This window comes from Helianthus annuus, chromosome 10 (genome assembly GCF_002127325.2).
Source record: "Helianthus annuus cultivar XRQ/B chromosome 10, HanXRQr2.0-SUNRISE, whole genome shotgun sequence".
Lineage (NCBI taxonomy): Eukaryota > Viridiplantae > Streptophyta > Magnoliopsida > Asterales > Asteraceae > Helianthus > Helianthus annuus.
In genome coordinates this window covers 138,049,404-138,064,477 of record NC_035442.2, presented here as the reverse complement: position 1 = coordinate 138,064,477, position 15,074 = coordinate 138,049,404, and the positions used below count along the sequence as shown (strand labels likewise).

At 39.3% G+C, this 15,074-nt stretch overlaps 1 protein-coding gene across 1 annotated transcript; it reads right to left on the bottom strand.

Annotated features, from left to right (window-relative positions):
- Nucleotides 1-9,061: 9,061 nt before the first annotated feature.
- LOC110882742 lies at nucleotides 9,062-9,694 on the bottom strand. The gene has a single exon (XM_022130687.1). The coding sequence runs from the start codon at nucleotides 9,692-9,694 to the stop codon at nucleotides 9,062-9,064; it is 633 nt and encodes a 210-aa protein (XP_021986379.1).
- Nucleotides 9,695-15,074: the final 5,380 nt, after the last annotated feature.

Genomic DNA, 15,074 nt, shown 5'->3' with positions numbered 1-15,074 from the left:
AACCCGACCCAAATACCCCTTACCCACGGCCAACCACAAGGTATTGTGTACTCACCTTGTCCCGAGCTAGCCGGAATCGCGTCGTATATAGGGAGCGTGTTTTCACGAACTTTCCATACGATGATACATATGTTCCAATTAACATATCCTAACCCAATTCCGTACCCGAAACACAACTGCAAGACGTTGGTGGCTCGTCATCCAAACCGGCCAAAAAAAGAAATCACAAAAAAAAAACGAATGAAGAGAAAGCAATAGCGGCCGCTCTACGAGTACAAAAAAAGTGGACGGCTCAAGAAGAAGCTACTTTGACGAGATGTTATATCGACGAATCGCAAGATTCGATCAAAGGTGTTTTATATATAACAATATTATTTTTTTTGTTTTATTATAATTTTTTTATAATGACTATTTTTTTTTGGAATAGAGATTGCACGACACCGCACAGATTTTTGGGATGACATAAAAAATAATTTCATATACAAATGCAAAGCAAGGAGGTCTATCGTCAAAATGATAGCCTCTCGTCCAAGTGGAGTGAAATAAATAATCAGGTCACCTTGTTCAATGGTTGTTTCCATAAGGCGAATAACTCGCCAAACAGCGGTGAAACCGAAGCCGACTTTATCCAAAATGCCATGGTCTCGTATAGAGATAACAAGAAGGCCGAGTTCAAGTACATACATTGTTGGAATATATGTAGGTACGTTTATAAATGAGCGATAGTCCCTACTGCTAGCGAATCAACCTTATCCAAAAGGGCAAGAACACCCTCGTCCCAAGCTCAATCTGATGCTCGTGATCAAGAGCTTGATCTAAGTTTGGATGATTTTGAGGATTCTCTTTCTCGCCCACCCGGTAGAGACACTTCAAAAAAACGGGTTCAAAGAGGTAGATCGGGCTCGGCCTCTGGTTCAGCTTCGGGTAAAGGGTTGTACACCGGCCGGTTGGAAGAAATTGGGACGAAAATTGACACATTCAATTTCATTCAACAACAAAGGGTCAAGGTGAAGAAAAGTATCCAAGCGGCTCGCGAAAAAAGGCATCTCACAAAGAAAAACTTGCGGATATGAAGTTTCTCGCCATGAACGTTGATCACTTTAGCGGCGCAGAATTGGCAACGACGTTGGAGATGAAAAAAGAGATCTTGCAAAAATATAATATGGATAAATGATTAAGTTTTTATTATGAATTTTTTTAATGTACTTGTTTATTTTTTAATTTTTTTTAGTTTTTTAGTTAGTTTGTTAATTTAATTAAATGAAATTTTAATTCGTTTAAAAAAAATAGCAGTGCCACATGGCTGGCCACGCCACCCACACCCAACAAAAGCCACGCCAGCCAAGCCACACCATGTGGATCCAACCTTCGCCACTTGTCAACCCAAGCCCCCCACACCCCGCAATCTTAGTATCTATGTACACGATGAGTCATAATTATATTTAGTTAACATATACTTAACGAGTAAAATGCACGGATAGTCTATTTGGTTTGGTGAAATTTCACCTTTAGTCCCCAACTTTTCAAAATTACACTCTTAGTCCCTATGCTGTGACGATTTGTTACTCGGATAGTCCCTGCAGTGTGGATGGGGGTTAGTTTTCTCCGTTAAGTCTATGTGAAATTACTAAATTACCCCTTGATTTTATTAAAATATAAGAAAATTTATAAACACACATATATATAAACACAACTGTGACTTTCTCTGTTGGGATTGAACCCTACCAGAGGAACAGATAATGAAAGCCAAAACCGGATCACAACAGTGGACTCATAATAAACAGCTGCTTACACTTGGCTTTCCCCTTGACAAAGCTTCAGAACCTTTTTAAGAAGGTATTAACCAAGCCTGCATCACCAAACACTTCGACAGGCATGACAGACTTTGAGAGGCAAGAGCTGATCAAAAAGGAGATTGCAGAAGACATAGCTGCAGCTAACAATGTCATTGAGATGGCCTTCAAAAGAATGTCTGAAAGTCTGCAAGTTTTCACAAGGCCAACATCTCCAAACTCATCAAAAAATAAATCTCTCCCAAGAAACCCATTAGGATTAAAAGTACTAAAGTGGATGTCTAATCAAAAGACCCACGTATTGACCTTGGTCAGATCCAATGGCGAAATGAAGTATATATCAAGGAAAGAAGCACTAGGCCTTAGTTTGAAGATTTGCAGGATCTCCTTGAACTTACATTATGTAGGGATGAAGATGACCTGAGTTCCAAGAATTTTGAAGAAAAATTTAAAGAACAAGCTAAGGAACTTCTGATGAGGAATAAAGGTCCAGAATAATGAAGGGTTTTGGCATTATCCGTTCCAAGGGGAGATTGTTAGGATTGAACCCTACCAGAGGAACATATAATGAAAGGCAAAACCGGATCACAACAGTGGACTCATAATAAACAGCTGCTTACACTTGGCTTTCCCCTTGACAGTGGTATTCTAACAGCTGATGGATCTTAAGTACTGCTCACTATAACAACTGATGAACCAAACACTGATGAGATTCTAAAGACTGCTGAAGACAAACACTGTTGCTCTATCTACTGCTGTTTCCCAAGTACTGCTGAAGACACAAGCACTGCTCATTCAAAGACTGATCACCTTTGAAGAAAGCACTGAAGCTCAACATCATTGCTCAGGCTACAACAGTGGAACGTGAAGCAGTTGTTATCTCTTGTTTTGTATTGTACTTATAATCAGATGTTACACATCAGTAGTTTGCTTAGAACAGTGTTTATAGGTTGTTAGTTTGTTAGATGTCACTATCATGGTGACGTCAGCTGAGATGCTTCAGTGGTTTGGTTTGCCTATAAATGGAGCAGTACCCTGTACTGTTACATTTGATTGACTGAGTGGATTCTTCTTCTTCAGTCCAATCCTTTCATCTTGTGCAACCAACCTTGGGGTATCAGGCTGAGGGGGAGCTTAGTTCTATAAACATGCTGTAATCATTTGCTTTGTATCTCAATCATTCAACTTAATGGAAAGCATTTGTTTACCAAACTATTTTCTCTTCTGATTGTGTTCACAAAGTTTGTTTTTCATTTCCGCTGCACTCAATCTCATTTTATATTCATTGTTCTGTCAAAATTATACAAACGAGCACAATCATGGCAGCCTCCGATCCTAACAATTGGTATCAGAGCCTGGACAGTCAAATTCGATCTAACAATCAATTTGACATAACAGTTCGGCTCTAAATTCATTGATACTAAGGTTGATTGTATTTAGTTGGAAAACATAGCAATGAGAAATCATGTTCAAAGTGATGAATCAGATACTCTGTAAAACAACCAAGATGTCATAAGATTCACAAATCTCAAACAACTAGTGATATCATGCATAAATCAGTCATAGTCCCCAGATCTAGAAACTTATCTGGTAACTATGATATGATTATCTTCACTCAAAATTGATTTCAACTGTTGTTATGGAATTTGTGATGATTTCATCATGTTTTATGCTAGAGTATGAACCTCAGATTATCAAAACCTATGTTCGTAATAAACACTAGTGTTTTGCTAACTTAGAAAAAGGGAAATAAAACTTTAGTCATGAAATCTTATGTGTTAAAAGGCAGGTTGAGAATCCTCAAAAGGACCAAATCAACTCTGTTAAAACACATGAAGAAAATCTGGGGTCAAAACTGTCCAAATCATATGTAATGTGAGAATTGGTAATAAAACATGTACAAATGTGGCCAGATCTCTCAAAACATTGCTGAAAATGATTTTGGATTGAGGATTCTTTCATAATAACCTCCCAGTAAGTATCTTGTTACTTATGAATGGGAAGGGTAAAAAGGGAAGAAGAAAATGAACAAAACTCAAAAGTGTGCTTATCTCAAAACTCTTGAAGTCAAAAGGAAAAGAGTATAAGCATAAAACACTTATGAGGTAAAATTTGGTAAACAGTGGTCATCATGCAACTGTGTGCTTTCATCAAATACAGGAATCGTTCAGGTAATAATGGCATCTCCAGTGATTGTCCTTAAAAGAAGAATTTACAATCAATTGTCAAGAAAATGACCTTAAACAATGGTCAAAATAACTTGAGAATGATATGATTATGTTCCTACTTGAAAAGCTGTCAGATCCTTTTGATGTTATTTTCAAAACATCCTTTAAACTATTTCTTAAGGAGTTTTTCTCATATAAAACCGGATATATTACTTCATTTTTTTTCTAAATAATATATTTTGGACTTTTACTCATTTTTGATAGTAAAAGTTTCCTCACCAGTCAGGATGTAATTTCCTTATTTTTGTGTGAAATTACTATCCCTAAATCTGATCAAAAGGAAATGGTACACATGTCAAGGTCATGTCAAGCTCAAGTCTGTTTGTCACCGACCAAAAATTGATTGCAAATTGATTTTGAACTACTGAGATACTCATGTTCTAATTCAAATAATTAGACACGAATTGAGTAGCCTTAGTAGAAAAGTCTTCATCATCTGGGATGCTGAACCACTGTCAGGAATAATGAACATGTGGAAAAGCCTTGAACAAAGATTTCTGAGACAACTGCTGGCAATTTAAACTTAGGAATTTACATCCAAAATGTAAATTGTCGAGTATAGAATTTCTGCAGAATAACAGATGTTGAACATGAGATTGTGTTTACACAAAATCAATACCCACATCTAAACAAGCAGATGCTTAAATTATTTGTCAAAAGTCAAAACACTGCTGCACAAACAGTTGTTATCCTAATGATCTTCACTATTGCTTTCTACCACTGTTGTACCTTAAATGTTGTTGTGACTCAACATCTGCTCTCTAAAGTCTGTCCACTGCTGAAAGTCAACCCCTGCTCCTTGAAAATCTTGAAAAACACTGATGTTCAAAATCATTGTTCTATCCACTGATATACTATCCACTGATAGTAAAAATCATCCACTGCCTCATTTTGTTACCGTTGTAACTACTAATGGTTGATCCATCAGTTGTTGTCAAAACAACTGTCCTCCATTATTTACTCTTTCATCAGGTGTTGGCACCAGCGTCCAGCACCACCACCTGCCACCACCCACCCCACACGACCACCTGCCACCACCTACCCATGCTACAACAGTGGTTTGGGTTGTAGGGTTCCGCCGATGATGGGTACATGTGGTATTGTTGTGGGTTTCGGTGAGGTTTTAATGACCGACGCACTGTCGTCCACCACAACCATCAGATTCCATCAACCACCACCAGCAATCTAACCCCCAGCTCCCTCTGTCTGTTGTTCCCCTTCTAATTCCCTATCAAAGTACGTAATAATCGATCTCTTCAATTTCACAATCTATTTAGCCCTAATTGCTTGTTGAGTTGTTTTCAGTTTCAATTTTGTTTATTAGCAGATAATTAAGCAGAAATCGTAGATGTAGGTATTTGATGTTGATAACTTAAAGTGCTTACAATTGAACTGTTGTGTTGATGATATGGTTAGTTACAGACTAGTAGCTTGCTGTAATTGCTTCTTGAGTTACTCAGTTTCAGTTCAGTCGTTAATTAGCAAATGATTAAGTGGAGATTGTAGTGATTGAACTGTTTGTTCTGAATCGATTTCCTTCAATTGACATTTCACTGTTTGTTGATGATAGAGTGGAGAAGGTGAAGGGTAATTTTGTCATTTTATATCCATTTAACGGAGAAAACTAACCCCCCATCCACTCCAGGGACTATCCGAGTAACAAATCGTCAAACCTTAGGGACTAAGAGTGTAATTTTGAAAAGTTGGGGACTAAAGATGAAATTTCACCATACCACAAGGACTATCCGTGCATTTTACTCTGTACTTAACATATAAACAACTTATACATCATTTAATATTGTATGGATGAAAAAAAATAGATGGCGTAATCTTATCAAATTAATAATTAAAAATGTGAATGAATATAACAAGACGTACAAGTTCGAAAGTACATACTTTTTTTTGAACGGCAACACACTTTTTATATATATAAAAAGAGCCAGCAAGAAGCTGAAAAACAAGGAACGAGGGAACAAACAAAAACAAAAGAGCAGAAACAGACAAAGGGCATTACAACAAGTCCGCTATGCTAAAATCCACCCACTTATCCCAGTCCGGGTTGGGAAGGTTAGATCGGTGCGTCACCCAGAGAAAGGTATCCTCCTTGATGGACTCCATAAGACTTCGAGTAGGGATGAAACGCCCCTCGAAAACCTTGAGATTCCTCGCGTGCCAAATCCACCAAACCGTAGCCAAGATGACCAAATGGACAATCCTCTGCCATTTAGCCGATCCAATATTGTCCGAGAAAACTTTGCACACTTCCTTTAGATTTGTCGCAGACAAAGGGGGGGAGATACGTAACCAAACTGCAACCTGCCACCAGATACTACGAGCCCATATGCAGTTGACGAAGACGTGGTTCACGTCTTCAAAACCGTAACCGCATCTATCACAAAGCATATCCTGAACCAAAACTCCCCTTTTAGCCAAACAAGATTTTGCCGCCACTTTATCTTTCAAAACCCTCCACAAGAAATAGTTATGCTTAAGCGGAGCCCAAGAATTCCATTTGAAACGGTCAATCTGGTCATCACCATTTTCAGCAGCCGCCACATCCATTCGAACACCTTTAACTGAAAAGCTAACTCCGTCTTTATTTTCCCAAATCCACCTGTCCGTCTTATCAGCCGCGATGTGGGACGATTGAAGGAGGAACATAAGACGAGCCACCTGGTTCCATTCCAGAATTGAAGATGGGCCTCTCACCCAAGCCCATTGCCAAAGGATAGACGAACCCACCATAGCCAAATGATCGTGCACCATACCTTCTTTGTCTTTAGCTAACTTAAAAAGATCCGGAAAATTCACCCGAAGAGGGACGTTTTGAAGCCAGCTATCTTTCCAAAAACGCACTTTTTTCCCGTTACCAATTTTAACTGTGAGTTTCTGATTGATATCTAACCCGCACTTTGAGAGGGTGCCATCCACCGCCGAGATATCCTTCCAGGCTCCAGCTATCGATTTCTTTACTGGTATCATCTTTGAATCCGAGCAATTTTTATGGACCGCTTGGATGACGGCTGCCCACAGCTGAGTTGGGTCGTCTTTAAACCTCCACCACCATTTGGACATCATTGCGATGTTAAACTCCGACATGTTACCGATTCCAAGCCCCCCCTTCGACTTGGGTTTCAGCATGACGTTCCATTTAACCCACCTCATTTTATTCGAATTACCTCCTTTGCCCCAAACGAAATCCCTTCTAATCCCTTCCAATTTTTTGATAACACATTTGGGAGCCGAGAAAAGCGACAGGTAGTACGAGGGAATACTTCCCAGCACTGCTTTAGCCAGAGTGACCCGGGCGGCAAAAGACATCGATCTCGCCTTCCAACCAGAGAGTTTTTTCTGGACCCTCTCAATCATAGAACGCCAGTTCTTTGATAGCTTCATGTTGGCACCAATAGGAATGCCAAGGTAATTAAAGGGAAAATGGCCAGCCTCATAATTTAATTTCTTCGCCATATTTTTCACCTGCTCGTTACCGACACCCACACCAAAGAGGCTGCATTTATTATAATTTACCTTTAAGCCCGTCACGAGATACAGACATCGCAGGAGACGATTGATGCTAGCAAAATTGTGCTCCGACCAATTGCCAATAAAGACGACATCGTCCGCGTAACAGAGGTGCGTGATCGTAGGGCCGTCATTAGGGAGTTTTAGGCCATGAAAAAGGCCCGAGTCGGCTGCCTTTCTTAAAAAGAGATTGATGACTTCCATGACGATAATAAATAAATAAGGGGACATCGGATCGCCTTGCCTGAGACCCCTTTTGAAAGCGAATTCACCGGTCGGCGATCCGTTGACCAGGACCGAGCCCCTACCAGAACTGAGACAACCGCTGATCCAACTAACCCACCTGGAAGGGAAGTTCATATCCGATAAAACCTTCAAGAGGCACTTCCAATTAACCGAGTCATAGGCTTTTTGGAAGTCAACTTTAAAGATCATAACTTCCCGCTTCGCCTTTCTAGCCCAAGCCACCACCTCGCTGACAATTAAGACACTATCCAGAATGTTTCTTCCCCCAACGAACGCGGACTGCGTAGGTGAGATAAGATCGTGCATACAAGGCTTCAGTCTCAAGGCCAGCACTTTAGCTATGATTTTGTACACGGAACTAACGAGCGAGATTGGTCTGAAATCACTTAGGCTAAGGCAGTCCGGAACCTTAGGGATCAAAGCAATGAACGTCGCGTTACATCCGTAACTAATCTTCCCGGTCTCATGAAAATCCGACATCACCCGCATAATGGCCGGTTTAAGATGCTCCCAATATCTTTTGAAAAAACGGAGAGTAAACCCGTCGGGGCCCGGGGCTTTCCCACCGTTACACCCCCGTATCGCCTTCCAAACTTCATCTTCTGAAAAGGGAACCGTTAAACTCGATGCAAACGAATCGTCAATCTTTGGCAGAGCAGACCCGTCGAAAACCGGTCTTCTGCGAATCGGCTCCGCGAACTGCTTTCTAAACCACTTCCTGGTTTCCTCCATAAGAGAGCCGGGGTCGGTTACCAGAACCCCGTTGAAAAGCAGGCCATTGATCCGATTGATAGCTGAGCGCTGATTAATCCAACTATGGAAGAAAGAGGTGTTTTCATCACCATCCTTTATCCAGTTGACCCGAGCCTTCTGTTGGAGGTCCCTACTCTTTTTTCTCTCGATATCCACCAACTTTTTTCTGCATTCCACCCTATACTTCTTTTCTTCCTTGCTCAGGTCACTAGCTTCAGCTTTCTTCTCTAGCAGAGAGACGACGTTAGATAACTTGATGGCCTCCTCATCTTCTAAATGTTTCTCAGCCGCTCTCCATCTTCTCAGACTGCCTTTAACCCTTTTGAGGAAAGCCGCGAGAACCAAGTCCGCCTTCTGCCCCACTGGAGCCATCCCCAAACTGTTCAAAACAATACTTTCAACCTCATTTCGATCAAGCCAGCTATTGAAGAATTTAAAAGGTTTTGGTCCGAAGTCAAGGCTATCACTGCTGAGCACCACCGGGCAGTGATCGGATAACTCCCGCTTTAGCACTTCCACCTAAGCATAGGGCCAGCAACTCAGCACTTTCTGACACACCAGAATTCTGTCTAGCTTGCTCATCTTTATCTCCTCATTGCTGGAAACATAAGTGAACTTACCCCCAGTCATCTCGTACTCTAGCAGACCCATTCGAAGGATAGAATCATTGAAGTTAGCCGCCGCGTTCTTATCAAAAGCAGAATTAAGTCTGTCTTCTGGGCAGCGGACCTCATTAAAATCACCGGCCATAAGACACATACCATCGAGCTGGGATCTAATATCTTCCAAAATTCCCCAGAACCGGGTTCTCTCCCCGGTATCATTTGGAGCATAGATATTCAAAAAGTTGATTCTATCCTCCACACCACACATAAACCCCGAAACGACAATGAACCTTTGGCCTTTCAGAACCTTATCCACCTTGAAAAGATCCGGATCCCATAAAAAAGCCAGGCCACCAGATCTACCAACGGCATCCACTGACACAGCCGACAAGGAAGACCGATCCCAGAATTTTCTCCAGAATTCCTCCGAAATACCAACTTGATGGGTTTCTTGCAGAGCCAGAATCCAGAACTTAAAATCTTTCTTTAACCGCTTGACCCAGGTAGATTTCTCCGGGCCGACAACCCCCCGAATGTTTAAAGACATAAAAATCATTTAGAAGAAGAAAAGGCCCTTTCCCCTTTAACAAGTTTTCTAACCTGATTGTCGAAACCTTCCATATCAATCCCCAAGCAATTACCATAAGCCAAAGTGTCACCAACCTCGCGTTCGAAGCGGACCTCTTCAACAGAAGCATCATCTTCATCCTCTGCGAAGGCTTCCACATCATCGGTCAAGGCATCCGATCTTCTAGACAGTTTGTTCCTCCTGTGTTCCTCCGCAACTTGAATGATGATATCTTCGAGGTTAAAAGGATCAGATCCAGCTGGGGAATCAACATTTTCGGGCTCATTAGTGCAAATGACAGATTTAAGTCTGTTTGTTGTATTAGGTGGGTCATGGGTAGTAGGTGGGCTTTCTTCACTTAGGCCCACTGGAGACATGTTGTCTAAGTCAGGCCCATAAGAGTCAACTAAATTAATATTGATTGGGTCCCCCACTTTCAATCCAACAGAATTATTAACCCCGCCGCCTAGGTTATCTGGGGAATCTAAATCGAGGTGACGCAGACTTCCCATGCAAGACTTTTCCCCTTCCTCTTCCCAAACATCGATTATTGGAGATCGACCACTCGCCGTTTCATCTTCCTTGCTCCGGATTGCCTCGGTACCCCGTTCCGGCAAGACGATCTTAGATTTGATGGCCGGAGAAGCGAAGTTCTCACTGACCGGCCTAGGGTCCGGCATAGTGGGAGCCCAGAGGTTATCGTACTCGTTCACCCAGATCTTCAAGGATTGTCCTCCACTGGACATTGAAAATTCAGCACACACTTTCTCACCGGAATTGACCAGGATAGCCATCTTCCCAATGGAGAGGTCGGAATCCAGGGGTGAGGCATCAGAACCCGATAGCACCCTTCCACATCTTTCCCCTATACGGTTGAAGACGTGTCTGTCCCAAAGGCAAATCGGAACACCAGTAATCCGAATCCAGGCGATACGCTGACACACATTAAAATTTCCATCCCAGACATCCATCTTAGAGAACCAAGCGGACCATAAATCCTTAGAACTATCGAGAAAAACCTTAGCTTCATCGCTATTAGGATAGATGAGCAGCACCTTTAACCCTCCTACATACTTAACTGTCACATCCTCAAGGTTCAAAGCCTCCATGCACTCCTCTAAACGTTCAAGATACACCATCTCTTTCGCTTCCCCGATCAGGGATTTGAAAACCCAGGATTTCCTAGCATCCGTATTCATAGGAGGGAGGATCACATTTTGTAATAATAAGTTGTCGCAGGGTCCACTGACAACGTTACTATAAGTCCGGGTAGTTCCAGCAGGGTATGAACCAGCCTCCTCCCCCAACTTCCTTTGGCCAGTATTACCCGGAATCGAGAGCCTGCTAAACACTGACTCCTTTGCCTTGCTTGTCTTAACAACCGCCTTGCTACCATCTCTGTTAAACTTGGCGGGCTTCACGCCAACAATGGCGTTGTCGATCTTCACGTCTTTTAAGGTTTCTGCCCAGCTAACTGGGCACTCGACATCGGAGAACCTCAGGAAACCGAACTTAATACCTGAGCCATCTCTTTTGAAGGGAACGAACGCATCTTCAAGGTCTCGAAATGTTGAAACGCCTCCCATAGCTTCTGAGTAGTGCATCCGTCCGGAAGGTTGGAGACGTAAAAAGACGTCTCCTTTCTCAGTCTCTCCTCTCTATTCCAGAACTTGCGCTCTCTTTTAGCCCCTCTCTTGCTCATGTACTTCTGCCAAGGCCCCTCCTGATGACAGTCACCATTGCTCAAACTTCTAAGGGCGTCAGCTTTACATTGTCTTTGCTCCTGGGAGATCGCTTGACTATGGACCTGCCCTCCAGTAGCCTTCAAGAGACATCCTCCACTCCTAAACCTCATCCTCTCAACTCTCTGAGACTTTTTTGTCACCACGAAAAAAAGTACATACTAAGACTTTATTAACCATCGGTGATTATTTAGAACCAATCAGGATGTATATAATATAATATAATATAATATAATATAATATAATATAATATAATATAATATAATATAATATAATATAATATAATATAATATAATATAATATAATATAATATAATATAATATAATATAATATAATATAATATAATATAATATAATATAATATAATATAATATAATATAATATAATATAATATAATATAATATAATATAATATAATATAATATAATATAATATAATATAATATAATATAATATAATATAATATAATATAATATAATATAATATAATATAATATAATATAATATCACTTATTATTATATATATCAATTGACAACACCACTTTGCTACAGTGGTGTTGTCATTTTTTTTTTTCCTTTTTTTTCTTTTTCTATTTTGTTTTGGTTTTTTTTCTTTTTTACTTTACCCTTTAATTTTTAGCATTAACTCTTATAACCCCTTAACTTTCTAAACACTTTTTAATCAAGTTTTACGTATTTATTTTTATTTACTTGTCAATATAAACTTAAGTTGATTTACATTTCGACATGATTTTTTTGGTGTTTATTTACGATTTTGCCCCCAGTATAAAATTCGTTTTAATATTTTTTTTAGAAGACTATGGTAGTGTTTTGTTTTAATTGGTTGGTTCGATTTAATTTTTATTCGTCATGCCAAGCGGTAGTTTTCCACCGTTTTAATTTTTTTTTAGCAAAAGTATGGTAGTATTTTGTTTACTCAATGTAATTTTCTTTTGAGATCGTGTTATGAGTAGTATGTACAAGTAACTAAAACACAGACGTACATGCTATGAGAAAGAAATATTTGGCTTAATGCCCGCAATGTGGGCGGGCAAAACCTAGTTTAGAATCAATCAGGATGTCTAAAATATAATATCATATAATATAATATTTATGAACATTTCAAATTACAAATAAACAAAAATTAATTTTGAGTTTGTTTTAATCAAAGATTATGAAAAAAAGACCATACGTGAGTTAGCAAACCAGGCATTACTAGAAAACTTGACATTTGTGATTGTATTTTCGTCACAAGTTAGTCGTGAATAGTCCGACTGATTTGCGACCAAAAATATGGTGACAACATGCATGGGCCGGTCGTTAATGTCACAATAATTATGATGTCTGTTGCAAATTACCTATTAGCTATTAGCTAATAGTATAATTTTGTAACATGTTTAGCTACAAAGGTGTTGTACCTTATTTTTCAAAAAGAAATTGAATTTTTTTACTTTGAACCCAGTACTATTTGATTCTTTACTTTTAATTAAAACTATTTAATTTTTTTTTATTTCTAACATCAAAACTTTTCATCTATAATTTTAACTCAAAACTATTTGATTTTTTTACTTTTAACCTCAAAACTTTTCATTTTTTCCAATTTAACTTCATAACTTTTTTACTTTCAACTTCAGTCCTCTATACTTTTCATTTTTTCGCAAAATTTTCGTTTTGCATTATGTTCTAAATTTTGCGAATTAACACGACGCAACGTGCGTGTGTGGTTAAACGTTTTTACGTCATCTATTTTTTCATATATGATAGGTTCATCGTAACGCGCGGGGTCTTAGATCGGCTTTGTTATTTATACGTTTTACGTTTCGGTTTAGTTTCTTCGAATTAACATGTGAAAACTTCGATGTTGGTGGTCGCTGACAATAGTGTGGCAGTGTTCGCCCCCACCGCAACACGAGGATGCTTAATACTAGTTGTTCCCTAATTTAGCGAGGTTTTCTAGAATCGCAAATGGCCTGTTTTACACTAATGGCCTGTTAATACACTAGTACTCAGAGCATGGATAGAAAACTTGCTTCTACACTTTATTCCTCTATAAAATGATATATGTATATAATTAGGTGATGTCCCATCCGCGTTGCGGGGTGATGACCGAATAATTCTCAACCAATTAAAAAAACAGTACTATAGTTTTGCTAGAAAGAAAAAGTAAAAAGAGTGTTAGGTAGCTCTTTGACACGATTTTTAGATGGTGGCGAAGTCATATTTTTATTTTTACTTGGGGGAAAATCAATTTTTTTCCCGAGGGTAAAATCCTAATTTTTAGCTAGGGGAAAACCATATTTTTATTTTGCAGTGGGGGAAAAAACGTAATTTTGAATTGAGGGTGATATCGTAATTTTGAACCGAGAGAAAATTCGTAAATTTTAGCGGGGGGCAAACGCATAAATTTATTTTGAACTGGAGGCAAATACATAATTTTAAACTGTGGGCAAAACCGTAATTTTAAAGTAGCTATAAAATAATAAACTGGTGTAAAATCGTAATTTTGATCAGGGGAAAAACAAAAGTTTATTTTGAACTGTGACGAAAACGTAATTTTGGCTGAGGGTAAAAGCGTAATTTTTTTACCGGGGGCGAAATCGTATTTTTTAGCTGGGGGCAAAAGGGTAAATGTATTTTGAAGTTGAGGCAAAACCGTATTTTTTAACTGGGGGCAAAAACGTAATTTTAAAGTGGATATAAAATAATAAACTGGTTGGTCCAATGGGTATTGCTCGTCGCCCGTTTGAACCAGTGGCAAAGAAACACTATACCAGAGTAAAAATATAATTTTAAAGTGTATATAAAATAATAAAATGGTTGGTACAATAGAAGATGGGCGACCGCCCATTTGAACTAATGGGAGGGAGATACTATTGACTGCTATGTTGTTTGTATATGTTGAAAATGAAAATGAAAATGGTTAAAATATTGCAAATCAAACTTTAACTTTAACTTTTAAATGCATTATTAGTACTAGTATTTTAAAATATGCCTTTACTTATCCTTCCTATAAATAAGTATTTACATCAACATCGCTCTAAATTCAACAAAGGATAAATTATGCAAGGTTCAATATTATATGTTTTGATGCAACAAATAATAGATTAAGGATAGTAGCTGGGCTGGTTAGGTAAAAGGGTTGAAGGGTTCAACTTTGCCTAACGCAGGTCGTGGGGTCCCCCCGCGTTTGCAAGACGTGGAGAGAGGTTCACTAAATTGTTTTTTGTTGTTTGCTGAAGATCCTCATCTAAAGTGTGTTCAGATTCGGATATATGAGCAAAAGGAATGTGTGTGTTGAATGTGAAAGCAAGTGACTTGCATGAAGCAAGTACTCGAGAGCAATGATCAGAGATTCCCTAATAATCAGAGCTGATCGGAATGTCTTGCTTAGTAAATGAAGTGTCTAATTTATAGGAGAAGACATCACTCAAAGAGGAATGTGTTTGACTAGTGAACATGCTTGCAGTGGGGGACTTACCCTTTCAGGGGTTGAAGCCTTTGACCCGCGGATAAAAGAGTGTGCTTTGTGGACCTGCGTTACTTTTGCGGCTGATGAGTTGGTGAAGCAATCCAGAGACATGACCTTTTACTGTTCCCGTATTGCTTTATCACAACTCCCCA

What these genes read in the sequence shown, in the direction of transcription:
- LOC110882742 (XM_022130687.1), bottom strand. Translation starts at nt 9,694, where the DNA reads ATGTCTTTAAACATTCGGGGGGTTGTCGGCCCGGAGAAATCTACCTGG.